The sequence below is a fragment of the Pogona vitticeps genome, chromosome 6 (assembly GCF_051106095.1).
Source record: "Pogona vitticeps strain Pit_001003342236 chromosome 6, PviZW2.1, whole genome shotgun sequence".
Lineage (NCBI taxonomy): Eukaryota > Metazoa > Chordata > Lepidosauria > Squamata > Agamidae > Pogona > Pogona vitticeps.
Window position 1 is genome coordinate 1,623,622 of NC_135788.1, and position 26,124 is coordinate 1,649,745.

The following is a 26,124-nucleotide window of genomic DNA, read 5'->3' on the forward strand; positions in this document are numbered from 1 at the left end:
TTCCCCCCGAGACTTACTGCATTGTTGGCCCGGATGCAAGGAAACTGGACAGTTCTCACAACCTCATAGCAATGCAATTCCAAAAATGAAGTGAGAAGAAAGATGTTTGCTTGCCCCTCTGTGGCCTACAGTTAACTCCTTAATGTTATTACTTTCAAAACTGTCTCACCAAAATAAAATACAAATGTGCCTGGATATGTCATGGACTACATCAGAGATCTTTCCGACCCATGATTAGAAAGCTACCTACGGTTTACAAATTGCTGTATTCAAACCTGGTTTTGATAGGGATTTTTTTTAAAAAGACATATTTTGCTGGACTTCTGCCTGCACCCACAGAGCAAGGCTCCCTTTACAAGCCCCCAACTGAAGCCCCCCCCGGGACCTTTCGCTCTCTGATTAACTTGCCCCGGATGAAGGTAGCAGGGATCCTCGTAGACATAAATTTCCAAGATGAAGAATGGAAGAGAACACGCGGAGACAGAAGAACTGATCACACAAACCACGGCTGCGATACAAGGGGATTGTTCTTACGTACATATTATTTAATGAAATCGGAATCAGGGGTTAGGGTTACACTCCAGTGATCACCGACTCTCACAGCACCACAAAAAGCCAAAGAAGTGCAGGCAGGTTGATGAAAACTCTACAGATGTTCAATTCCACTGTAGCCCCGGTTGAAAGCTCGTCTACTAGTTGTCAGAGTGTTAACAAAGGGCTACACTGCATGATTGAGGGAAGTGAGGGGGAATACACCAAGTGCGAGTTGGGCCCTGGACACATTTTTTTAAAATGCTTCTGCCACAAGGAAGACCTCGGATTGATCCAGAGGCCAATTTGCTCAGTAAACAGTGAGGCCCTGGGTAGCTTTGCTCGACTCCAACTCTTTGCACGGCCAGGCTCTGCCTAAGCCTCTCCTCAAGCAGAGGGGCAGGCGAGAGCTTGTCTCTCACTGCGCCTCTGTGGCATGCAGTCGGATCACAACCTCTGAAGACCACACATCCACGGAGGGGAGGTGACCAAGCCGGGAGCAATGCATTTTGGCTAACTTTGTTTTGTGCCATTGCGTCCCTTCCGACCTGCCTGCAAGCTAGCCTTCGGGAGGCATTAGGTAAAGATGGCCTTTGGCCGTTTACCTGGCGCAATCTACTGCTTCAATGGTCTTGGCAATTGTTTTGCTGCTAGAATTTTCCCGAGTACAACAGAGAGGGAGAAAGGGAGACCCTACAGCGGTCACTGAATGCCAGTGCGTGCAAACGAGGGCTCTGAGGAGATCTGGAGGGCCACATTTTCTCCCCCTCTGGAGTATAAGGTCTTGCAACAACACCCCCAAATTATCGCTACGTGAGCCCTTAATAGAAACATGACATCACACACCACAAAAGTGAGGTGCATTTGAGATATTTAAGGTGCTGCGATGCCCTCTTTTGCTCAAAGGTTTGAAACCTCCACACTTAAAACTATAACAATGAAAGATTTTTTAAAAAGCTTAATCAATGGATAAGGCTCATATGTTAACAAGTTAATGTTCTGCAAAGTTTGTTCAATGGGAGTTTAAAAAAAATAAGAGAAACAATCCCTCTTGTTGTTCTTACGGAGCATGGCATGTTCCCTCCTTCACCCCTTTCCTTGCTTGTCTTTTCAAGCCACAACCAATTTCTCAAGGTGAAATTCTGAACCACTCCTTCACAGGTGCCGTGTATGTGTGCTGAAAAGTGTTGTTCTCTGTTTTATACATATATATATATATATTAAAAAGCATTTATGGCCTCTCTTGAAACAGAGAAACTATCTAGGGGAACACAGGCAACACAGAACTCGACACTGTGCGTTTCATGCACAACGTGAAAATCATGCCCTCCATTGCACTGTAGCAGCATTTCCATGTGAGGTCTACCCTTTGAGTACATAAGAACAACAGCGCACACCGGAGCTTCTCTGGTCAACGGGCCCCCTTCCTAGGCCTTGGGCTTGGCCCAGTACTCTCGAAGCATGGCGTAAGCCACACCTGGAAAACCAAAGGATGAAAGTTAGTGAGGAGGTTAAGCATCCCAACTCTTTTTTAAAAAAATCTCTCATTGCCGAAGCAAAACAAAGGGACAGCTCTGTCTTTGCAACTGAAGCGTTTCGTTCCATCTATCGGGACAGTCGGTAGCACAACTCGGTGCTCATCTTTATAGCCAGGGCTGCACATTTTCTGCATGTTGTTGGAAACACTCAAGGGTGTGACCCAAGACGTTGGCTCCCAACTACCAGTAGAATGCTTCTCTGGATGTTTCTAATTCTGCTATCTTTTCCACCCTCTCCACCACCCCCACCACCCCCACCCCGCGGACCATGAACACGGCAGCTGATCAGGCAAGCTGTTTGGAGGCGGGCAGCTGAAAGACAGATAGAGGAGGAATCCATGCAAAAAAATTCTAAGATCCTTCTCTGTCCAGGAAGCTTCTTCACACTCACGAAGCAAACCAGTTGCACATGAAGTAGCAAGGAATGCACCCTCCTCCATCTTGGGAGGAAAAGCAGATTGCAGCAATGCCCATTTGGATGCCCCATGATCTGGCCAATCCTGCTTCATCATGTCCAGCTCTTCCTTCTTTATGGCAAAGAAACAAGGGTGCCCATCGCAGGCCCAACTCCGAATCAAATCACCCTCACTCTCCATTTGACTTTTACCAAAAGACTCAAATAAAACATAGTCATTTTAACACCAGCGCGGAGCACGGCGCGGGAAACCCGCTTCGATTCTGGTACATACCACAAGTCATGGCCCCAACAACAAAGCCCTGCGCTGCCACACGCGTGTGAATCAAGTGCACGGACAGTTTGGTGTCTCCTCTCTGCCTTGCTTTATAGATCCCATAGGCTGCGACGGCTAGAAAACCTGCAATGCCTAGAACAGGGAAAAGGCATTCAGAATTGCATTATCATATCTACATTATTGGAGCGTAAAACACTGCAACACCCCCTCAGCAGAATCCTGGGATCCAAGAAAAAAAAAGGCTGAGGTTTCCACCAAAGACTTTGCTCCCCTCCTCCTGAGGTCCCTGGTTCAATTGTTGTACAGCTCTAACGGGTAAGAAGTTTTTCTTTTCCTATGATGTCTGCATCCTGGCCAAAGCTGAAGGGCACCCGTGAAAAGATTTGCTCTTTATTCCTGGTTATAGGCTAACCCATTTCACTTAACGCTACACCTTTGGAATAAATGGGCCTCCAAGTTTCTTGCAGCAGCCCACCCTTTAAATGACATATGCACATACAAGCCGGCACGCAACTGGAAGAGTGGCCAGGCCACCGTTGTTAGTGCGCCAAGAGCCTTGCAGCCTAAATCCCATGGCAGATCCAAACAACAGTAGACCTAATGAACCGATAACTGGATACTAAGTGAAAACACAGGTAAACCTCCCTGGCCAAGATCCTGTTGCTCAGTGTAGCAAGTCACCAAGAGTAGGCCCACTGAATCAGTGGGGATGGGTAAGTCAACAGCTCCATAGTTTCTACTGATTTCAATGGGCCTACTCTAGTTGCAACTTGCTCTAGAACATTACATTGCCGCTTTGTGTGACATACTTCGTGAAGGCCACTCATTTACTGGATCAAATCCTGTTGCATGACACAGGAAGTCACCCTAAAGTTTGTTGCTATTGCCTTCAATATAGCAACCCTGAGAGGGCTTCCGAGGTACAGTGGTGCCCCGCATAACGACGATAATCAGTTCCGCAAAAATCGTTGCTATACGGATTCGTCGCTATGCGGAACAAAAAAAGCCCATAGGAATGCATTAAAACACGTTTAATGTGTTCCTATGGGCAAAAAACTCACCGTTATGTGAAAATCCTCCATACGGCCACCATTTTCGCAGCCCGGTAAGCGAGGAATGGGCGCAAAAACACAGCGGGCGGCCATTTTATTTACCTGGTGGCCATTTTGAAACCGCCAATCAGGTGTTCTAAAAACATAGCTATGCGAAAATCGGTAAGCGAAACAGCTTACTGATCATCACAAAGCGATGTTTTACCATTTAAAACATCGCAATGTGATCGCAAAAAATACATCGCTATGCGGATTTGTCATTAAACGAATCGCTTGTTATGTGGGGGACCACTGTATTTCAAGAGGGGCTTTACCTGTTCTACTTCCCCAGGCAGCTTCCTTTTGGCTCAGTAAGGATCAGAACCCAGGCCTCCTGAGCCCTAATCTATCATGCTATTCACTACACCATACTAGGTATCCCACATTGCAAGTAGAGTAGGCTAACAGAATCTATGGAAATTAGAGACGACTCCACAGTGATTCAATGGGTCTACTCTAGTATAATAGGAGTTCAGACAATGGCTCTTCCTGTTTATAAGAGGAACTGGAATTGGGCTCATCCCTTTAATTTTTTACTCTGCCAGATAAGAAGATTCCCAGTGCAGTTGCTGGTCCGGATCATGAAAAACCTCCAGTTACGGGCTACTGTTTCCCCCAAAGAACCTACAACCTGGTTTACGGATGGCTCTACAGCTGTCCCTCAACACTAAACTTCATTCGTCTTCCAGGCATTCTTGCTAAGGTGGAAGCTGCATCAGTCCTGCAGACCCAGAAGGAAGCCAATGCCTAAGGAAAGAAGCAGTAGGCCTAGCCCTCTCAAACTTTATTTTAAGATAAAACAATGGAAGTAATGCTTCTTCTTCCATTAAAACATTTACACATGCTTTTAATCATGCCATGTACTTTCAATTACTATTAAACTGATTTTAAAATGTAATTTGCATTGCTTTTAATTCCATCCACTTTAGCATTGTGAGCTGCTTTGGGATCAAAACAGCCTACCAATAATTCTAAATAAACAAATAAATATTTCCAGAGTATCTCCTGTTAATACTGCTTTAGCCTTTATTGTATTCACAAAAACAATCGTACGTTTTTATTGGATTAATAAAGAAAGGTAATAGCAAAATTTGTCAAGTGTCAGAAATACTTACCAATAGGAACAAATGGAGACTCTTTGGACTTTTTGATAAATTTTGAACTTCCGCTCTCCTCCACAGTGCTAGAGTAAGAAACTTCTGAATCGGACGACATGTTAGCTGGAAGAAGAGAAGAAAATAATATGAGCTAAAGGAAGGAAAGCAATTTGTGTTATTCCTCAAAACTGTAAACTTTTGGGAGGAAGAATATATTTTACTATTTTTACCTCTGGCACAGTCCCGTCGAAGAGGTATAAACTTAAATGGAACAGAAAGCGGTCACTGGCTGCAGTTCTGCAACACCCTTTTGAAAACCAGCGGCAACCCCATGTAGAGTTCGTTCCAGTGTGAAGGGATGAAACTATGCCTAAGAAATCTTAATTGCAAAGAGGACTCTACATTAACAGGAACTTCACTCTCTCAAAGCTGGCAGGGCCATGCGTCAGGAGGAGAACCCAATTAATGCCGGGTCTGCTTTCCCAAAGAAAGCAGTGTCGTTTCCAGACCATTCTCATTAGCACAACAAAGGAAGACCGTACAGTTGAGAGCTGGCTAATTATTACGAGGTCTGTCTCTTGAAGACTCCTCCTGCACAAAACAGCACTCCTTGTTCATATCCCTCCAGCTTGAAAAACGTAGAAGACCCCCCTCCCCAAGTAGCAGGGGAGAAAACTCCACTTTGGAAGCAGGAAGGGCCAAGCTGATCTGAACTGGCCCTTGCGTTATGTGATTACAACATCTCCAGGTGAAATCAGTATCTTTCCCTGTGAGGGAAAGTGCAGGCACACAGGCACACAGGCACACACAGAGCCAAAAATGACTGATTAACTGAGCTGGAATCAAATGCCAATTCAAGATGGCTGCAGAAGGGCTGGCCTGTTTTTATCACAGCAAAGGTGAATGGCTGCTGAACACAGTTCTGGCATGATATACGGATTTTAAGAGTCTAGGAAAAGGGAGACGGGCGACCCTCTTCCTCCTGGAGGGAGCACCTGCAGCAACTTTTAAAACAGCTCTTCCAGATCCATGATTCTATGGTTAATGCTCACTTCTGGCCAGAGTTTGGGCACATTCATGTGATGCGTTATGACCGCAAGAGTCCCACCAGCCAGAAATACTAGCTGAGGAAATTTGGCAGCTCAGTTTAAACAAACAAACAAAGAAACAAAAAACACACAAACATTCCCAGGTTGTAGCTCTGGTAACAATAATTTATTAATAATCATCATGTAAAGTCAAGTTAACTGTGACTTAGGGTGACCCAGGGTTTTCCAGGCAGAGAAGACTCAGGTGTGGTTTTCCATTCCCTTCTTCTTGAGGGCATCCTGAGACTCCTGTGCCGCTTGCCCAAGGCCACCCAGGCTGGCTCTACTCGCAGGACGCACCGTGGAGGAATCGAACTCCCAACCTCCAGCTTCGCAGCCAGAGACCTCAACCACTGAGCCCTAAGCTGCAAACAAACCATCCCATCCTTCTGCTTTCCAGAACTCTACACTACTGGATCTTGTAAATTGGTCCAGTTGTAGAAATTGTCATTTCCATGAATGCAAGCACTCTTGTTAGGTGTAAAAGGACAGGCGAAACACTTCAAACAAGACAAGCAGGGATTTATGGCCCTATCAAGAGGAACTCTCTCGGATTAGTCAGATAAGAGCCAGAGAAACGGAAGAGAAGCGGTTCTACTGACAAAAAGTTAAAAACCTACTGTAAACTTCTACTGCAAAGAAAACCCTTTGGAGCTGATAAGGAAAGCCACGTCCCTGCGTTTAACTCCACAATGAAAGAAGGCCAATGTATTCAGTCTCACAATGCTAACATCAAACCAAGATTTATTTACCAGTTGTGTCCCCCCCCACCCTCTGCCAGTTTCCTTAGGCGAGAAATCGTTCTCATCATCCACACCCGTGTGTTACTTCATTTGCTGCCCCCATTTTCTGCTCCGGTTGCATCAGCATCCTCACTTCCCAGTCTCCTCTAGCGACACCACTGCCCAAGTCCCGGCTGCACTCTCCACGCACGCACCGCCATCCTTCACACCGGCTCCAAACCCCGGTTAACCTCTCAGAGCCAAAATGGCACCCACAACGGCAATAAAAACCTCACCAGATCGATCAATCTGGCCAGTCACCTTCCCTTACCCGCTCTGCCCTTCATTTGATCTTCTTCTCACTTCCTGCCTGACAAACTCCCCACCATGACGTTAAAAGAGCAGGGGTTTTTCTTTTTCTTGTGGGAAGGGAAATGCTCCTGAAACATCAAGGCTGGAAAGGATATTGATCTTTGGTTTAAAAAACTTTTTTTTTAATTAACCTGAGAGCACCAGCCACCTGTGGCCCAGATAGGCGGGATAAAAATCAAATAAATAAATACATAAATACATAAATAAATAAAATTCCTTGCAGCCTCCGCAGGGGTGGTCATGGAACAGCATTTGTGAGAATATACCTGGATATAGGGAAAGGTCAAAGTGGCTCACCTTAGGCCCTCCCACGTGTTCTTTCTTAAAGTTATACAAGTAACCCGCCCCCACTTTTTTTTTAACATGAAGGGAAACCCAGAAGAAAAGATGGCACTGCCAAAGCATTCCCACTTCCCTGGGATGATGAACTTCCCGCTCCCTGTAGGTTTTGCAAGAAGATCGGGAAAGGGGGGGGGGGGGATTGCAAATACAGGTATCTGGCAAAAATGAAAATAAAACAGAGACTGAATTGGCAAATGGGGGGGGAGAGAGAGAGAGCAAAATGCCTTCTCAGCTTCAGACAGAGCACAGACACACACACACACACACAACCGTGGGTTTCCCCCACTGGAGTGGTGGTATAGAAATATATAAGTCATAAATATATAAATAACAATTACTATATCCTTTGTTGGTGGCTTTCCCCACTCTAGGGAGCCAAAATGCCTCTCCGAAAGGTTTAGATAACAGACCCCCGAGAGTTTTGACCTAAATTAAGCAGGCATTTTCTTTTTGGTCCTAATTCATCCTTGGAATGGCCCACCACTGTTTCAAATAAAAGCGGCTAAGCGACTAAATGCAAACATATCGAAATAAATACATGCCAATAAATTAAAATAAAGGCTGGAGGATCCCCATAAACGTAAACCAATTGAAATAAAGGCATGGGAATATATTTAAATAAATCAATGTGGATCGATAAATGCGCATAACTTTACATCAATAAATGCAAATAAAGGAAAGGCACCTGCAGGAAGGGGGGCTGGGCTGAAACCCAAAGGCCGGGAGGGGGGACTGAGGGAGCCCCCCCTCCCCAAAGAGAGACCCCCCTTTTCCCCACCCCCTCCCTCCATTTCGGGAAGGGCGCCCCGGCCCCCAAACAGACAAAATGGCGGCCTCTCCGCCCCCCCTCAAAAGACTCCCCCGGGGGCCGCCAGCCTCCGACCTCACCTCCAGAGGAAGCCTCTCCGGCGAAAGTGACCCGAAAAGGGGGGGAAGAGAGAAGGCTTGCGAGAAGCACCGGATTTCTGCGACCCTGACAGAGACTTCCCCGCGACGCCCCGCCCCCGTGACGTCACTCTCCCCGCCCACCGACGACGCAGGCGCCGCGCTCTTCGCTCCGCCCCCTTCCCCCCGGGAGAGGGAGCGAGGGAGGGGTCTTTTGGGAGCGAGGGGGTGACGTCAAGGGAGTGACGTCAAGCGGCCTCCGATTGAGAGCGTGGTTTCCTGTGTAGGGAGTCAGTCCATCTCATATTAGGCCCTCCTCTTTCCCTGCTGCCCGCCATCCTTGCCCCCTCTCCCAGCCTTAGGGTGATTTCCAGACAACCCTGTCTGCTCAGGATGGGCCCAAAGGAGCGCAAGCCTCCCGTTGGCCACCAGAGACGAGTTCAGGCTTGATTGGATGTAGGACCCGCTTGTTGGGCTTTCTGGCAGTCCCAGGCAGCCGTAAAGTCTCCTCCAGCGACACACTTCCAATTAATCATCATCCCCACCCCATCCCCCACGCCAGCCTTCTGGGCATGTTTAACCTTGAAGGGGGAAAAAGACGGAGGGGAGATAGGATGGCACTTTTCAAAGACTTGAAAGGTTGTCCTACAGAGGAAAGACAGGATCCATTCTCAGTCATCATCATAAATTTGGTACTGCAGCTGGAAGGGACTCTGGAGATCATCCAGCCCATCCCCTATCAAGGAGGCAAAGCGGGGAACTGAACTCCCAACCTTTGCCAGAAGCCTAAGCCACTGAGCTATCCAGCCGTCATCCAGAGTGCAGGACACGTGGTAACGGGCTCAAGTTACAGGAAGCCAGATTTAGGCTGACTCTCAGGAAAAATATCTCAACTGTTAGAGCAGTATGACAACGGAACCAGTAATCTCAAGGGGAGGTGGTGAGCTCTCCAACGCTGGAGGCCTTCAAGAGAAACTTAGGCAACCACCTGTCAGATCTGCTTGGATCTGATTGATCGATTTCCCAGCCATACATGGTGATTAAAAAAACAAGAGTATTAATGATCTTGGTCTTGATCCCCAGTGACCCATCCTTACGCTTCTTGATCTTTTCTCATTCCTTCATTGCTGCCTTTCCTACTCTCCTGATTTCTGGGCTGCAATCTCCGTTTTGACTGATGACTGAACCAAGGGATACCAAATCTCTATTTCTGTTTCTTCATTGTCAATCTTAAAGTCATTTAGTTCTTCTGTAGTCCTGATTTCTGTCTTCATAAAGTTCAACTGCAGGCCTGCTTCGGCACTTTCTTATTTCATTTATGCTAAAAGTTGTTTCAAGTCATTGCTGCTTTCTGTCCAGAAGACGGTGTTATTTGCATATCTTAAATTAGTGATGTTTCTTCCACCAGCTTTTTCTTCCTCTTTTATCTGAATCTAGTCCAGCTTTCCATATTATGTGTTCAGCGTAAGGACTGAACAAATAAAATTCACCCTTCTCTGAAACCTTTGCCTCTAGGAATCCATTCTGTCTCTCCATACTCTGGTCCACAATTCAAGTTATGTATCAGGACAATCTAGTGCTGAGGCACTCATTTTTTTTCAGAACAACCCATAGTTTTTCAGGATCTACACAGTCAAAAGTTTTGCTGTAATCTATAAATTCTTTGGTGCATTCCAGTTTTTGTTGTTTAGTCGTTAAGTCGTGTCCGACTCTTTGTGACCCCATGGACCAGGCCCTCCTGTCTTCCACTGCCTCCCGGAGTTGGGTCAAATTCGTGTTGGTCACTTATGACTGGATCTGTTTGCACATGTGCTGTGCACACAAGAGAGGTGACGCACACCTCTCTGGCGTGACAGTTCCGAGGGAAAGGTGAGCCAGGTTATGCTCTTTGCTTCCTCTTTTCCCTGAACTGGCTCTCCCAGGGCTGCAATCTTATACCATTGCCTAAAGGAGATCATTCTGGAAAAGCAGGAGGCACGTGGAGAGTTTTCTGTTGTGGAGGGCCATCTTAGGGAGATAAAAAACCCTCCAAAGTTAGTCCTTCTAAATGTAAGAGTTTGTGGCTTGGTCAATCTGTAAACAGTGTATGCCATGGTAGTTCAGTGAGTTTATGGCTGTTTATGGGGAGTAGTCACCCAGAATGCTCAGTGGGAAGGTAAAGGTAAAATGTAGGTTTATTATTCCAAGAAATCCACTCTGGACGAAAAAGGATAAAGGCTGGGTTTCAGTACAGAAGCTCCCCAAGAGCTGGCTTCTCTCCGGGCTGGTAGCCGCAGTGGGGGCCATTCCTCGCAGACAAAGGATAGCATGGGACCAAAACTGTTTAGTTAAAGAAGGGGACAGTGGGTGTAAGGATGAAGTGTCTTTAAGGGCAACAATCTACAAGTCATCATCACTTAGAGGAAAAGCTGGCTCGCGCTGTGATCTGCTAGCTAGAGCAAATCAACTTTTAACTACGTATCTTGAGAAGCAAAAGTCACTAAAGACAGCTTTAGTTAAGTCCCTTTTGCTTCTAGAGACAGTTTGATCTTTTGTGGACCGAAGCCCGTTTCATCTGATGAGAAGCGCAGTAGCCTGAGAGAGAACAAGACCTCTGTTTGTTTGTTTTGTTTGTTTGTTTGTTTTGGCCACCTTTCTCCCAATCAGGAGAGCCAAGGCAGCTCCCAATATTAAAAAGAAGAGAATTAGAGCTTTGACTATCCCCAAGAAAAAAGGGAAGGAAGTAAAAGCTGTAATCCGTAAGCTGAAAAGTTTCAAAGTGAACATCCCAAGGTAGAATTCATGTGTAGATCTGACTCAACAACACATAATGGGAAAGGGCACATAAATGGGGAAGGATTATCTCACAAAATAACTCTCCTTCTTTTAGGTAGGTGTCCACGTATGCCGTAGTCCTTGCTTTACGAATTCATTGCCCATTTCATCTGATGAAATGGGCTTTAGTCCACAAAATAGGCTGTTAAGAAACTTGTGAGCCTTTAATGGAGATCTAAGAAGCCGTGGCCCTCTAAATACTTATTGGGCTCCAAACTCCCGTTATCCCTCACCAGGTTGTTCCTTGTTCCCCTTGCAATAATGTATTGTAACTATTACTCTTTCCTTTGGAAAGAAGGCGTATTTACTTTTCATTTCTACAGGCTGTTTGTTTCAAACTGTTCAAGACGTAAGTAAACAAGGACTAACCAAGCGGTGGTTAAATGATGCTCAGACTTTCACCCAGAAAGTATTTTCTTTCCAGTGGTTTTTTGCTTTGTCCTCTGTGCTGGTTGCCTTTTCCAGTCTGGAGATGATATTCAGAAGTCTCTGGGAAATCACGTATGGTTCTAGAAAAACACACGGTGTCAGTGGCACTTGCTGTGGCCGATGGCAATCATTGTCGGCACATGAGAAACACTGTAGTTGCTCTCTGAAGTTTTCCCTGTGCCAAGTGGTTAATTAAACTATAGGAGATCATGTGTAACATACCAAACGACCAGCCGTTAAAAACAAGGGAGTGGGTAGGTTTTCCTTGTCGTTTCCTTGAGCAGGGAGTTGGATTCAATGGCTTTATGGGCCCCTTCTGAATTCAGGTTTCCATGAGTTAATCCATGGCCTCGGCCAGCTTTCTCGGAAGAAAGAAAGAGAGAGTACTATGTGTGTTCCTGTTTGTTTCTTTGTTCGGTCTTCTTCTTTGTACATGCAGGAGGATTTCATTTGAATATCCTGTTGTTAGGGTTGCTTTGCTGCAGTACACGCACAACGGACGCCTTGTTTGGAGGAGTCCCTTTCGCCCCACGGTGTGTCATTTGGGCAGCCCTTCCTATCTGCAAAATAAAGTCACAACTGCAGTGTCACCACCGCGTTGTCAGTCTCATAGGACGATTTTCCCTTCAGCAAACAATTACGCAACTGGGGAAACAGCCCCTGATGCACGGGAAGACAATGTGCTTGCTCCACCTCATCTAGGGGACTGCAAGCAATCTTGCCTGCTTTTTGTTTTAAATGCCTGTTCAGAGTGACACTAGCAAAAAAGGATTACCCAACGTATTTTTGTGTGTGCTACAGATGAGGAAAAACATTTTCTAGATGAGTAAGTGAAGCTCAAAGCATAGAATCATGGAGTTGGAAGGGGCCTGTAAGGCCATCAAGTCCAACCCCCTGCTCAAGGCAGAAATACAAATCAAAATATATCTGTCATGTGATTGTCCAATTTTCTCTTGAATGACTTCAGCGTTGGAGCACTCACCCTCCATTGAGGTCATGGGTTCCATTGTTGTACTGCCCTAAGAGTTATGAATTCCCCCCCTGATCTTCAGCCTAAATCTGACTTCCTGTGGCTTGATCCCATTGTTATGTGTCTGGCACTCTGGGGTCATCGAGAACAGATCCTGCCCCCTCCTCATGCAAGATTTTCCCCCAGATGCTACATGTGTTCTATCGCTCAGCTAAACCCTTTACCTTAAACATTGTGCTTAACGTTGTGTCTACATTATTACAGAAGACACAAACTGGGAGGGAAAACTCATCCAGACCTGCAAAATGTACTCTTTCACTGGAACAATATAAAGCCCTTTTTCAGTGATGATGGAAAAACAAGAGAAAATTCATATTTGTTCTGCCTTTGTTTTAAAATTTGTAATACTGTGTTTCCTCTTCCAAGTCGTCTCCAACTCATCACATAGAAGGTAAAAACTTACAGTCCTGTGGTCCATTCCATACTCATGTGCATTTTTAATCAATCACATCTTATGATACCTGTTAAGAGCATTCTCAAGATTTATCAGAAATCAGCGGATGTGATTTCCTTATCTATTAATCCTGTTGAGACTCTCATATTCATCCAGTGTCCCATTATTTGGCTAATAAATTGGTATTTATATTTCCCAAACTGATATTCAAGTTCTGCTATATTGACAGTGTGGTCTGCTTATTTCAGTGACCATTTTTAATTCTTTGGTTTATTTTCGTTCTTTGGAGGTTAAAGGTACAAATTTTGTTAATTGATATCTCCCCCCCCCTCATATGAAGTGGAAGCCCAGGCCTCTAAACCTGTTGGTTTTTTACTCTAATTTTTATGTCTCTTAAATGGTAGCATGATCTTCCCTGGTTCTGTATCAGGTAACATTATTATATCTCTTAATTTGTTTACTTTAAAACCTGATGTTCTTTTAACAGACTAATTATGTCTGTTAATGGCATTACCACATAATGTCACAATAGGATAATCACATTATCTTATTAGCCTGTTGCTTTCAGAGACTGTTTGCTAATAAATGTTGAACCTATTCTGGCTGCTCTTCCTTGCTGTCTTCATTTAGACATCTCTCCCCTATGCAGCATATTCAAATCCCAGTTTAAAAGAACTTTCTTTATAAGAACTGCCTTTGCTTTCTGAGCTCCTTAATTAAGTACTCTTAAATATTATCTGATACAGATGAGATTAATGAAGTTAAGTGGGATGTATTCTCTAGTAAATAAGTATAGCATTGAGGTGGAGAGGGGAATCTTCATTCAAAATGATCAGATTTTTCTCTTTGTTTTTTTCCTTGCATTCTTTGTTGTTCCAAATGGATTTGAACATTCTGCCCATTCTTAGAAACCTTATTGGAATTTCCCTCTGAATTTTACTTCTGCAGAACTGTAGTAAGTGTTCATTTTTCACCTAAAAGGATGCCCCTGACTGCTTTGTAACTGCCTTGATTTTCCTCCTCAAGGTTAGAAGACAAGTTATATATATTAAAAAAAGGAAAGCAGGGATGAAAGAGCGTGGTTTATAGCAGCTTGCAATACATAAGAGCGACGTGATCCCAACTCAATTTTGTTTTTGCACGGCTTTGTATCGTTTTTCCGGCTGGTTTCAAAACTTAAACAGACTTTGGGAGGCTGCAAAATTGGTGAGAGAAGAGGAAAGTAGAGAAGATAAGAAGACAAGAAGGACTCGGTAGGATCAGAGCCAAAGTCTGTCCAGAGCCGTGCCTGGTTTCCATGTGGGCTGCTCACGGACAAGAACCCACCAGGACCCCTGGTACAATAGTAGAATTAAAGCAGCAATCCTCTCTACCCTCATCAGCAACTGTGATGCATTTACGGTCATAAAACACACCTTACCCCTGAATACAGTTCACCTAGCCATCACAACTACAAGTATGGCCAATTAACTGGTGTTTCATCTGCAGGTCTGAATCCACAGACATGAAGCTATAGGAAAATCATGCCACCAAAGTAGCTGGTTCTGCTTCCATTCTTAGGTGCTAGCTGTATTTAGCAGTGGATGCCTATCTAGGTAGTGATCGTCTTCTTTTAGATTTGGGGTGGGCAAAGGTTGGGCTCCCACAGTTTTTGCAAACACACCTATGGTCAGCCCATCTGAGAAACAGCCCACAGCCCCCTTAAAGGAGCCTAGCCCTGTTTCAGAGCCATCTAAATTAAATGCCAAACCATCATCCTTATGTTTGGCAGCAACTCTTTCCCACCTACTCCTGTTATTTGTTGATTATTTATTCATTTAAATATTTTTATGCCACCTTACTTCTTGGAAAGGACCCAAGGCGGCTGATGATAATGTATTTGTGTTGTGTAAGTGCACATCTAATTTTGTTTTGCGTGAAGAAGTCCTTTCTAAATCTCTGTCCTGTATCAGCGGCCAAACGATTAGTACAGTGGATGACCCTGAACGGTTGCTTTTTGTGGTGGTGGTTTTGTGCTGTCAAGTCACCTGACAGAGGAGGAAAACATTTGAAACACAGGGCCGTTGTCATCATCATCCCATAAAAGGCTTCCTGTATCTTTTCTGCCACTGATGAAAAGACAGCAGTGGGGTAGAGATAAGGGAGCAAAGTAACAGCTGGAGAAATTAGATTAAATCGCCTAGTTCTGCTTCCACTCTTCTCCACTTCCATGGTCAAAGCCAGAGAGGCGCTTAAGACTGTTTTTGCTTAAATGAGAGAAGATTCATGTCCTCACAGGGCTCATCTAATTTGGACTTTAGAACATTCTCCCTGTGATCCTGCAAAATAAAACTGTCCAGGCTGGAACGCTCATCTCCCCAAAGGTCAAAGTCCGTGTTGTTCTATGCAAAGTAGCATTTAAAAGCATCCAATACTTAATTTACCCCAGTGGTTCTTAAACTTTTTGAAAGAAACGCCCCCTTGAGCCATTGAGGAAGTTATCATCGCCCCCCTCCCCGCGGTGATGATATCTTATTTATTTATTTATTTATTTATTTATTTATTTATTTATTTATTTATTTATTTATTTATTTATTTATTTATTTATTTATTTATTTATTTAAGACACTTAAATCCAATGACCCCTGAAAACAAAATTAAATTCCAAGAAAATGAAATGCCCCCCAAAAAGTAACATTTAATGATTTAGTTGCAAGTGAATTTTAAGACGCAAAAACAAATATAAAAAGGGCATAAAAACAAATTCAGGAACTAAAAATTTCAAGACAAAAAGTCTGAAACTAAATTAAAATTGGAGGAAAATATATATTCATGCACAATGTAAAAAGGCTGCAGCCATCTTCACAGGTTTGGCTTGCTCCAGCGCCCCCCTACCGCCCCCTTCTGCTTCAGCGCCCCCATGCCGCCCCTTTTTGTTCTACCGCCCCCCTGAAAAATGAAATCGCCCCCTGGGGGGCATTATCGCCCACGTTAAGAACCACTGATTTACCCAAACATAAACAACTACGGTAATTATAAGATGTATTATGCATAGTGGTTACTGAGATATGTTTTCCTACCTCTGTAATGTTAAATGATGATTTATGAATGGGTAACTCAAACAAGGATTGAAATCCCATTGCTTAGTATAGTACCCTGTTTCCACGAATATAAAACAGGGTCTTCAATTAATTTTTGCTCCAAAAATGCATTAGGGCTTATTTTCAGGGGGTGCTTTTTCTTCATGTATAATCTAAGTTTATTCAAATACAGTCATGTCATCTTCTTCTGGTTGCTGCACAAGGATGGAGGGCAGGCGTTCACTTAACTAGGGCTTATTTTTTTTGTAGGGCTTATATTACGAGCATCCTGAAAAATCATACTAGGGCTTATTTCCAGGTTAGGTCATATTTTCAGGGAAACAGGGTAAGTTGCACTAGAGGAAACCCACTAAATCAGTGTGGATTTGATGTAGCAACTCTTCTGTAAGTTACACTTACACTGATTAAAATGGGCCTACACTAATTGTGACTTACCATGCTAAACTGAGGAGTAACTAGAGTTTTAATGAAGGAAAGTGACAGAGGAGTTGATTCACCACATCCCCACTCACTGGGTCAGCGCACTGTAGTGTCACTTACTACACTAAGATCGCTAGAAAGTGCAACAGAATGCTGGTGATAGCTATGTTTTGATGAAAAAGTGGAGGTACTTTGGGCTTATATCATCATCATCATCATCATCTGCTGTCAACTCAAATCTGACTTATGGTGACCCTTTCCGGGGTTTTCCAGATAGAAAATACCCAGAAGTGGTTCCCCATTCCCTTCTTCCCGGGTTGCTCTGGGACTGTGCAACTGGCCCAAGGACACCCAGGCTGGCTCTTGTTGTAAGAGGTACAGCTGGGGAATTGAACTCCCAACCTCTAGTTCAGAAGCCAAGTAGCTAAACCCCTGAGCTACCTAGCCAACTCTTTTGGCTTAAACTTGGTGTAAACTGAAAGGAGTATGAAGGTCCTGTTCGTTTCTCAGCTAAGTCAGTTTTGGTTATTCAGGGGGACCTTTTGTGGGGATATGTGTATATTACGGACAGACTCTAGATTCTAGACTCTAGACTCCAGAAAAGATAACAGCATTTAACACAAATGGAAACTAGGGACAGTCACTTATATTTCTCAACACCCCTATTCCTTCATCAAGACTCACTGCTGAGCTCAGGGTTCTTCAGCTGTAAAATTGGTCAAACATCTGCTCTATTGATCTCCAGCTATAACACTTCCTGTGCGGTCCTAAGCCTGTTTACTTAGACAGAAGCACCTCTACATTCAGCGAAGCTTACTATCTAATAATGGCTATATCTTTGATATTACTGTTTTATGCATGTTTGTCTTGGCTTGTGATCCGTAGTTTGGGTTATTTGCTTTTGCCACATGGAGCCACCTGCTCTGCTCACAGCTTGCTTGATTTGCTTTGAGGCACAAGACTGGACTGGACCAGCAATGATCTGCCAGACAATGCCTTGGTGGTACCTTCAAAGAGATGCAAAAGAGCCAGTGTGGCGTAGTGGTAAGAGTACCGGACTAAGATGCAGCGTTCAAATCTCACTCCAACCTTGAGCCAATCGCCTCTTCTCAGCCCGGTCTGCCTTACAGGTTTGCTTTAATGGTAAAAGTGGCCAGGAAGAGGCCCAAATAAGCCACCTTCAGCTCAGTGGGAGGCAGGTGAGTTATATGTGTTATAATGGTATATGTATTGTCCGTCTCCAAGCAATATATTGCTATAGGCAGCTAGCTTAGTGCTCTTGAGAATGTTACCTTACACTGAAAGCCAGGTACATTTTATTAAAGTCTGTCTTCTTATTACTGGGCTTAGGATCAAGTGAGCATGTGCAGACGTGCAATCTGTTGGTTGGATAACTTACTTTGCACAACCTCTGGACTGGATCTCACCCTCCCTGCAAAGTTTTCTCTCCGGTGGGGAAATGATCAGAACCTTCTGTTGCCATCTGCTGGAAAACGATGGCTATCACGGACTTTGCTGGCTCCCTCTGTACTCTAAAATAAGGAAAGAGAGGAAATAAGGCGCCCAGTTGATTGACTGCATCCATCGGATAAAAGCAAATACAGTAAGGCCAAAGGAGATACACTTTTCTTAACGCACGGGCTAAGCTGGGGAAGAAGTTGGAATTTTGGGATTTGAGACTCTTCCTGTTGTTTTCTAACTCCAATAATTTTTTTTTGTTAAATTGAGTACTAAATAATGTTCCTCGACCATATCTGAGTTGTGTGTGTAATGGAAAGAACAGCAACTGGAACACCCCAAAGTGGGCTTCCAAAATTCCAGTGTTGTGGGTTATCTAGTCATAATGGAATAGAAAGAAGGGAAAGAACCTTGTAGACCAAAAGTATACAATATTTTCAGTTTGAAAGGAGCCACACAATGCTTGACTGAAGACATAAATGCATATGTGTAACCCCCCTCTGGGTGTTATGAGGCTATCATCTTTAAATGAGCATTGCAAACACAAAGATCTTTTTAAAAATGAAAGAAAATGTATTTTCTTTCAATAGCAAAACAACAATGGTATTGATAGTAGGCCGTCACCGAAGAAACACAGCCCCCAAATTGGACGTTACACCTTATCACTCTGGTTTTGCAAAGCCGAAACCCAGTGTGGGGTTTATTTGAGATGTTTTTAAATAGTAAATTACACACATATATTAAAATAAAAAAATTAAAGTGTATACATTTTCATTTTTAAAGACTTAAAATTGTAATATTGTTTTCTAAAAAGAGTAAATGATAGAATAGTAACATCTGTAAATAATAAATGAACATCTATTTGTTATAGTGAAGAACTGGAGCCTTTCATGGCATGTACTGTAGTTTTATTATTATTTATTTTTGGCTTTACATGTGAGGCCTCTTTCTTCCCTCTTGGACGACGTGGGTGGTAACAATAATTTTCTCTGTAACGTTTTACAATTTAGAGAAGGCGTGGGAACCACTTACTCAGCAGTTTAAAATAAATAAATAAAGCAAAAAAAAATAATGATGGCAGCAGGAAAAGAGGAAGATGTCTTGAGTCCATTCCAGGAGAAAGGCAGGGTAAAATATTTTAAATAAAAATAAAATAAATAAACCAGACCAAATCCAAGATGGATTAACTCACTCAAGGAAGCCACAGGCTTGAGTTCACATGAGCTGAACAAGGTGGATGGAACCTTTGGGTTGCCCGAAGTGGGAGATCATTTGATGGTATGTTAAGAGGGGAAGAAGAAAAAAAGTGGATTTGGGGTTTATTTGCTTATGCATTTGTTTGCCTACCTAGGGTCTGAAAATCACATGGGTGACCAGATGCCCAGCCTGAAAAAAACCATTTTTTTGGGGGGGGGGGGATGATGACTCTCAGAAAGGAATGGCTTGTTATGGCAACCAGAGGCCAAGCCCGGAAAAGTTCCTTTTTTTTTTTTTTTTTTTTTTGGACTACCGGGCAGTTGAGGACGGGACCTTTGGGTTGCCCTAAGTTGGAGATGATTTCATGGCACCTTAAGAGGGGAAGAAAAAAAAAGAAAGAAAAAAGGTGGATTTTTATTTGCTTATGCATTTGTCTGAAAATGACATGGGTGACCAGAGACCGAGCCTGAAAAAACTCATTTGGGGGGAGGATGATGACTCTCAGAAGGGCATGGCGGGTTATGGCAACCAGAGGCTAAGCCTGGAAAAGTTCCTTTTTTGGGGGGGGGGGGGGGGAATCGAATCTCGGTCCAAACGAACAAAAGAAAAAAAAAGGAACTTTTCCAGGCTTTTCCCGAGCGTCTCTTGCGCTTCTCTCCTCGCTTCAGGCGGCCAGACCCAGAGGGCAGCTCCGCCATCTCGTCCACCCACCCACCCACCTACCCTGAGGTTGTGGGAACGAACCCGCCTCAGGCAGGCGCGTGTCCGCTTCGGGTGTGTGCCCCCCCCCCCGACCCTGAGGGGACGCGGGCCTCCTCTCCCAGCGGCGGCGGCGGCGGGGAGGCCCTCGAAACCGCGGCCGGAGGGGCCCCTTGTTGAGGCGCCGACGCCTTCGGGTCCGCCCGTGGGCGAGGAAGAAGGAGTTAAGGAAGGAAGGGGCGTGAGAGCCTGTGAGGGAAGGAGGGAAGGCCAAGGAGGAGGCCGCCTCCTCCTCCTCCTCCTCCTCCACGTCGCCCCGGCTCCTCTCTCGCCTCAGGACGGGGCCCGGGAAGGAGCGAGCGGGTGGGCGAGCGAGCGAGCGAGGGGGCGGACGGCGGCGGCGGCCCGTGTGGCTGAGGCGGGCGAGGCGTCTCCGGGGCGGCCATGAGGCGTCTCCGCCTGGCCTTCCTGAGGCGAGGGGCGCCGTGGCTGGCGCTGGGCCTGCTGGCGGCGGGGGCCTTCTTGGTGGCCCTGGAGCGCGCCTTCCAGCCCCAGACCTCCGCGGGGTCGGCCCCTTTCCTCCTCCACCTCCTCCCTCGGAGCCCGCCGGAGGAAGGCGTCCCGGCCGCGGGTGGTGGTGGTGGTAAGGGGGAGGCGGAGGAGGACCCGGGCCGCCCGGTCTACGCCAAGCCCCCTCCGGACCCTTCGGCGCCGGGCGAGTGGGGCCGGGCCGCCCACCTGCCCCTCAGCCCGGAGGAGCAGCGCCGGGAAGCCGAGCTGGTGGAGCGCTACGCCCTCAACGTCCACCTGAGCGACCGCCTCTCCCTCCACCGGCACATCCAGGACGGGCGATTGCCCGAGTGCCGGGCCCGCCGCTTCGACTACCGCCGCCTGCCCACCACCTCGGTGGTCATCGCCTTTTACAACGAGGCCTGGTCCACCTTGCTGCGGACCGTCCACAGCGTCCTGGAGACCTCTCCGGCCGCCTTGCTCCGGGAGGTCATCCTGGTCGACGACGGGAGCGACCAAGGCTACCTCAAGCACGAGCTGGAGAAGTACCTCAGCCGCCTGGAGAGGGTTCGTCTCATCCGAACCCGCCAGCGGGAAGGGCTGGTTCGTGCCCGCCTGATCGGGGCCACCTTCGCCACCGGCCAGGTCCTCACTTTCCTGGACTGCCACTGCGAGTGCGTCCCCGGGTGGCTGGAGCCTCTCCTCCAGAGGATCGCCGAGAACCAGAGCGTGGTCATCTGCCCGGTCATCGACACCATCGACTGGAACACCTTCGAGTTTTACATGCAGTCCGGCGAGCCCATGATCGGCGGGTTCGACTGGCGCTTGACCTTCCAGTGGCACCCGGTGCCCGACTATGAGCGCCGAAGGCGGCGCTCCAGAATCGACCCCATCAGGTCGCCCACCATGGCCGGAGGGCTCTTCGCCGTCAGCAAACAGTACTTCGAATACCTCGGCACTTACGACACGGGGATGGATGTCTGGGGAGGAGAGAACCTGGAACTCTCCTTCCGAGTCTGGCAGTGCGGAGGCACATTGGAAATCCATCCTTGTTCGCATGTCGGGCATGTGTTTCCTAAGCGGGCACCCTACGCCAGGCCCAACTTCCTCCAGAACACTGCCCGGGCGGCCGAAGTGTGGATGGATGAGTATAAAGAGCACTTCTACAACAGGAACCCTCCGGCGCGCAAGGAAAATTACGGAGACCTCTCGGAAAGGAAACTCCTGAGGGAGCATCTCAAGTGCAAAAACTTTGACTGGTATTTGAAAACGATATTTCCGAATTTACACGTGCCAGAAGACCGGCCTGGCTGGCACGGAGCTCTCCGCAACATGGGGATCATCTCAGAGTGTCTAGATTACAATTCGCCGGAACACAACCCTACTGGGGCTCATGTGACTCTCTTTGGGTGCCATGGCCAGGGAGGCAACCAGTTCTTTGAGTACACGTCAAATAAAGAAATCAGATTTAATTCTGTGACTGAACTCTGTGTTGAAGTCCCCGAACAGAAGGATTATGTGGGCATGAGAAATTGTCCCAAAGATGGGTCTCCCATCCCAGAAACCATCATATGGCATTTTAGAGAGGATGGGACTATTTATCATCCCCATTCAGCAAAGTGCCTTAGTGCTTACCGTACCCCAGAGGGTCGAGCTGATGTTCAAATGAGGACATGTCATCCCGCCGATAAAAATCAAGTGTGGCAGTTTGAGAAATAAAATAGCTGTCCATCGACTCTCTGTCCAAAAGAACCACCCCTGTTTCCCCCCAGAGACTTACTTGACTTTGGAGGACTGCTGAAACGATTGTTCAGAGGCTTGAGAGCAAGGATGAATTATTGTGAGAAAGCAGACTTGAGGATTTGCCAGCTGGAAAGTGCCTTTTATTCTAAAGTGAGGTGTTCCTTTACAAGCACACAACCTTAACTTTTTATACTTTTTAGAGCAGGAAGGATACTTGAGTTACTGAAACCTCACTAGGATTTGCTAAGTGCCAGTGATATTATGTATAGCTGCAGTACTTGAATGCTTATTAAAGAAGTATGTGACTAATGTAGTGGTTTGGAGGAAGCAAGGAAGAAAGGTTACCCAGCAATGCAATCTAAGTGTTCAGCTGAAAAGCCTGGAATATTAGAACAATGATATTTTTGCTTTAGGAAGCAGAGGATGTAAATCTTGGGTTTGTTTCCCTAATTCTCAATGCTAGAGGAGCGAAAACAATCTGTGCACAAGTGGTTAAAAACAATCAGTGACTAATCTGGGGATGAGGGCAAAAAGAATCTTTAAATTTAATACTGGCAAGAAGAAGGTTTTCCTTTTAATAATCTTAGAAAGCATAGCAAGGGTGAGAAACGTGGCTTATTACTGTATACCAAAATTCTCTGAGCTCACACCCAGAGGCACAATATTAATTTTAAAATTAGAGGTGGGATCTACTTATGATCTCTGCCCTATTATATATGTTTATATATAGTGTTGTACATGCTGCCCTCCTTAAAACCTACTCATGTGTCACAAGAGGCAAGGGAAATTGGTTTGTGGGTGGCTAATGCCAAGTGTAGCCAGTCACTTTCCTCTAAAAATGCAGTATATTCTTTTATGAAGGTTTGTTCTTAAATGTTGCCATACTTCCTTAGACTAGATGTTTGCTATGCAGACATTAAACATTATTTGTAGTAGAAAGTGTGAGTTAATGGTCTGCATTCCAAATCTGGACTTTGCACTAAGAATGTGCCTTCTGGCTCTGTAGTGACAGGAATCTGAGAGGAACTGAAATACATTAAATTAAGTAATCAGCAAATGTATGTGATATCTCAGTCTTCGGGCTCTGTATAGGGATCTTTAAATTACTCTAAGTAAAAATTGGCCAGAATCCTAGTGTAGATTTAGGCCCTAATAAATGTAAAGACATAAATCTTGGTGGAGAAAAGTAAATGGGAAACATCCTACAGTACTATATTGTAAATTCTTTTGAACGATGTGACAGGACCTAATAAGTTTCCTTCACATAGAACAGGTCAAACCAAGCTTTAGCTATCCAAATATATGTACGTGTGTGTTTCATTAGACTGCACTTATTTATTGGACAGAATCTGGCAGGAGGTTATTGTGTGAATAGCAGTAATGTTTACTCCCAAGTCAGCCAACAGTTTCTAAGGAACAGAGATAAGTAATCTTAAACTTAATTGTCAAGCCCTGTCTAATCCTCTTGTGTAACATAGGATCTACTTTCTGCTTCTAAATTAACTATTCCAGCAACATCGACCTTCAGTTTTAAATGTCAAATACTGACATTTTAGCCTTTCTTTATGCTTGAGTAAGCAACTGGGGATGGTGATGTTTGAGAACAGATGATAGTTTGCTGAATGTGGCATGAGAGAAACGTAATCATTTGTGGCATACTTCCTGCTCTGATAATCACCACTGGTCAAACTATTTAAGGTGATTGCGTGCTTGAAACCTGATAAACTTGTTTGACTTGAAATGATAGCAGGGCCCGAATAAGTGGGTTTGCACAACACAAGAAATGATGATATAATACTGATTTTGGCTGACTGTTGTCCATGTCATTTTTTAGAAATGAAGATGGAAAGTGGAATTCTAGCATTGGGAGCCAAATGCACTTGTCTTGAATGACTTCTTTCTTCTCTCCCATGGCTACTATTCTTTGGTTTCCTGTTTCTTCTCCTGGCTTGGGCTTTGTAAGCCGCCTAGAGTGGTCTTAACCGACCAGATAGGCGGGATATAAATAAAAATAAATAAATAAAAAAAAATTACCAAGCTTTGCAAAAAAAACACAGGCCAGAGTCCTAAAAGTTCTTTACATCGGCATAAGTGCAGTGGCATGAATTGCACTGGCTCACTGTTTGTTCCTCATTGGGCACCAACGAATTTGACCAGTGTGTAGGGCTTGTTACTGAGTTAGTTTGCCGCTGCAGTTCATGCCATTACACTTTTGCCAACAATACCAGTAACATTCCGGCCAGTGATTCCTATCTTGGAAGCTTCAGTCTTAGAAGTAGAATAAATACTGTGTATAATACGTGCAGAGCATGTTGATTTCCAAGATGCAGACTTGAGAATTTTGCTGTCGTTTTGCACTCGCCACTGAAAGCCTTGTTGCGCCATTCAAGGTGGAATAGAAACAGATCTGTGAGTAAGAGGAGAAGAGGTATAATATAGAGTTCTGGTGCCTTAGGACCCATGAGCTTGAACTACAGTGGTATGCTGAATTACACAAATCTGTTACCAGTAGAAATCCATACAGCTACCCAGCCTAATCTAAGGTACTGCATTAGCTGTCCAAATCAGCTGCTTCCTATGGTGTGGTGGTAAATGTTGCAGTTGCTGCAGAATCTGTGCGCATGTGATTTTTCCCAAAGTGGAAATCCAGTGTGGATGGTGTTGTGTTCGGGAATACACACTTTCCCAAAGTTGTGTTGGATCCCCTTTGACATGCTGGTGCCACAGAAAAGCCATCATACAATGACTGTGTGAATGTGAGATACAAGGGTTCATATTTTTGCTCCCGAAGTTGTACAAATCAGAACTGATAGTTATGAAGAAAAAAATCATTGTACTGGTGAGATTTCTCTATGCACGTTTATCCAATACCAAGGTATTGCTGTGACACTTTAGTACTCTGATGATTTGATATCATGCAGTGGCTTGATGAGACTGAGATGTATAGTCGTAAGTGGCCTCCTTTTAAAAAAGAGTTCTGTATGGAAACCACAGCTGACTGCATATTCTGTGTCAAGCACTATGTCACTATGAACAAACTGTGCAATTTTTATCACCTATATGCCTTATTCCTTTTTTCAGAAAAGGTTGCGTTTTTTATGAAAAACTGTTTACATTCCTAGTTGAAAGGTCTGAAAGACATAATGATACCTGCTGAGAAAAACAGTGTATCAGTTGGTAATATTGCTGGAATATAGCCCTAAACCAATTTACTAGAAATGGGTTATACTTTGTGGAATTTACTTGAGCTATACATAGGGTTATGTTGTCAGTCAGATCCACAAAGCATTGGGTGGAGTGGGTGGGTGGCAAGAAAGCAAAACCAATGTTTTGTTTCCTGTACCAGTAAGTGCAACTGCTGATGGAAGAGCCAAGAATTACTATAACTGTTCTGAATAACAGTGGAATGTCTGTGTGTGAGAGAGAGAGAGATAGAAAGAAATGTATAAATATTTTCCTGCTCAAGAATTTGCATGGGCAGTCTTCTTAGCTGTCATGTGGCTACTAAATCAAGTTCTGGTCAGAAAGGCAATGACTCTTTCAACCATGGGATTGCTGATAGAATGGTGGAATCACTCAGTGGAACTGGGCAGGAAACAATTTTCCATTCTTCTGCAGCCCCCCTCCCTACACCCCCAAAAACGTCTTCTAGACGGTGGGGAAGCCCTTTAGAGTTGTCATCCAGGCATCCTCAAGGGCTGAGGGAGAGCAGCGGAGATTGTTCTGTTGGCATTGGATTTAAGCAAATACAGTTTACAGGCTTCTGAAGCATTGAATATCAGAAAAATGTAGGCACATGGACTACAGTTCCTCAGTGAATTATATGATTTGGCAAATTTTTACTGTGACTGGTTTAAACTACTGATTTCCTGTGTATGTTTAGAAAAATGAATAACTTTGTAATGCATAAATTTTATACCTTTCTGGAAAACGCAAATAAACTCTTTTTCAGTTAAGTCTTGAATTGTAAGCTGTCTCTTTGAGTCTTCTTG

The 26,124-nt window shown here is 44.8% G+C and overlaps 2 protein-coding genes across 5 annotated transcripts; one reads left to right on the forward strand and one right to left on the reverse strand.

Annotated features, from left to right (window-relative positions):
- Positions 1–524: 524 nt before the first annotated feature.
- HIGD1A (HIG1 hypoxia inducible domain family member 1A) lies at positions 525–17,947 on the reverse strand. 4 transcript variants are annotated; one of them, XM_078378354.1, is made up of 4 exons: positions 17,925–17,947; positions 4,968–5,072; positions 2,759–2,893; positions 525–2,008 (listed from the first exon to the last, which is right to left on the reverse strand). In XM_078378354.1, the coding sequence occupies exons 2-4, from the start codon at positions 5,065–5,067 to the stop codon at positions 1,959–1,961; spliced, it is 285 nt and encodes a 94-aa protein (XP_078234480.1). In that variant the 5' UTR covers positions 5,068–5,072; positions 17,925–17,947; the 3' UTR covers positions 525–1,958. The 4 variants fall into 4 exon arrangements, with proteins under 4 accessions (XP_078234480.1, XP_020655859.1, XP_078234479.1 ...); XM_020800200.3 differs by lacking the exon at positions 17,925–17,947 and adding an exon at positions 8,362–8,517; XM_078378353.1 differs by lacking the exon at positions 17,925–17,947 and adding an exon at positions 7,091–8,082.
- Positions 17,948–19,938: 1,991 nt separating this feature from the next.
- Positions 19,939–26,088, forward strand: GALNT4 (polypeptide N-acetylgalactosaminyltransferase 4). Its single transcript, XM_020800164.3, has one exon. The coding sequence runs from the start codon at positions 20,324–20,326 to the stop codon at positions 22,106–22,108; it is 1,785 nt and encodes a 594-aa protein (XP_020655823.3). The 5' UTR covers positions 19,939–20,323; the 3' UTR covers positions 22,109–26,088.
- Positions 26,089–26,124: the final 36 nt, after the last annotated feature.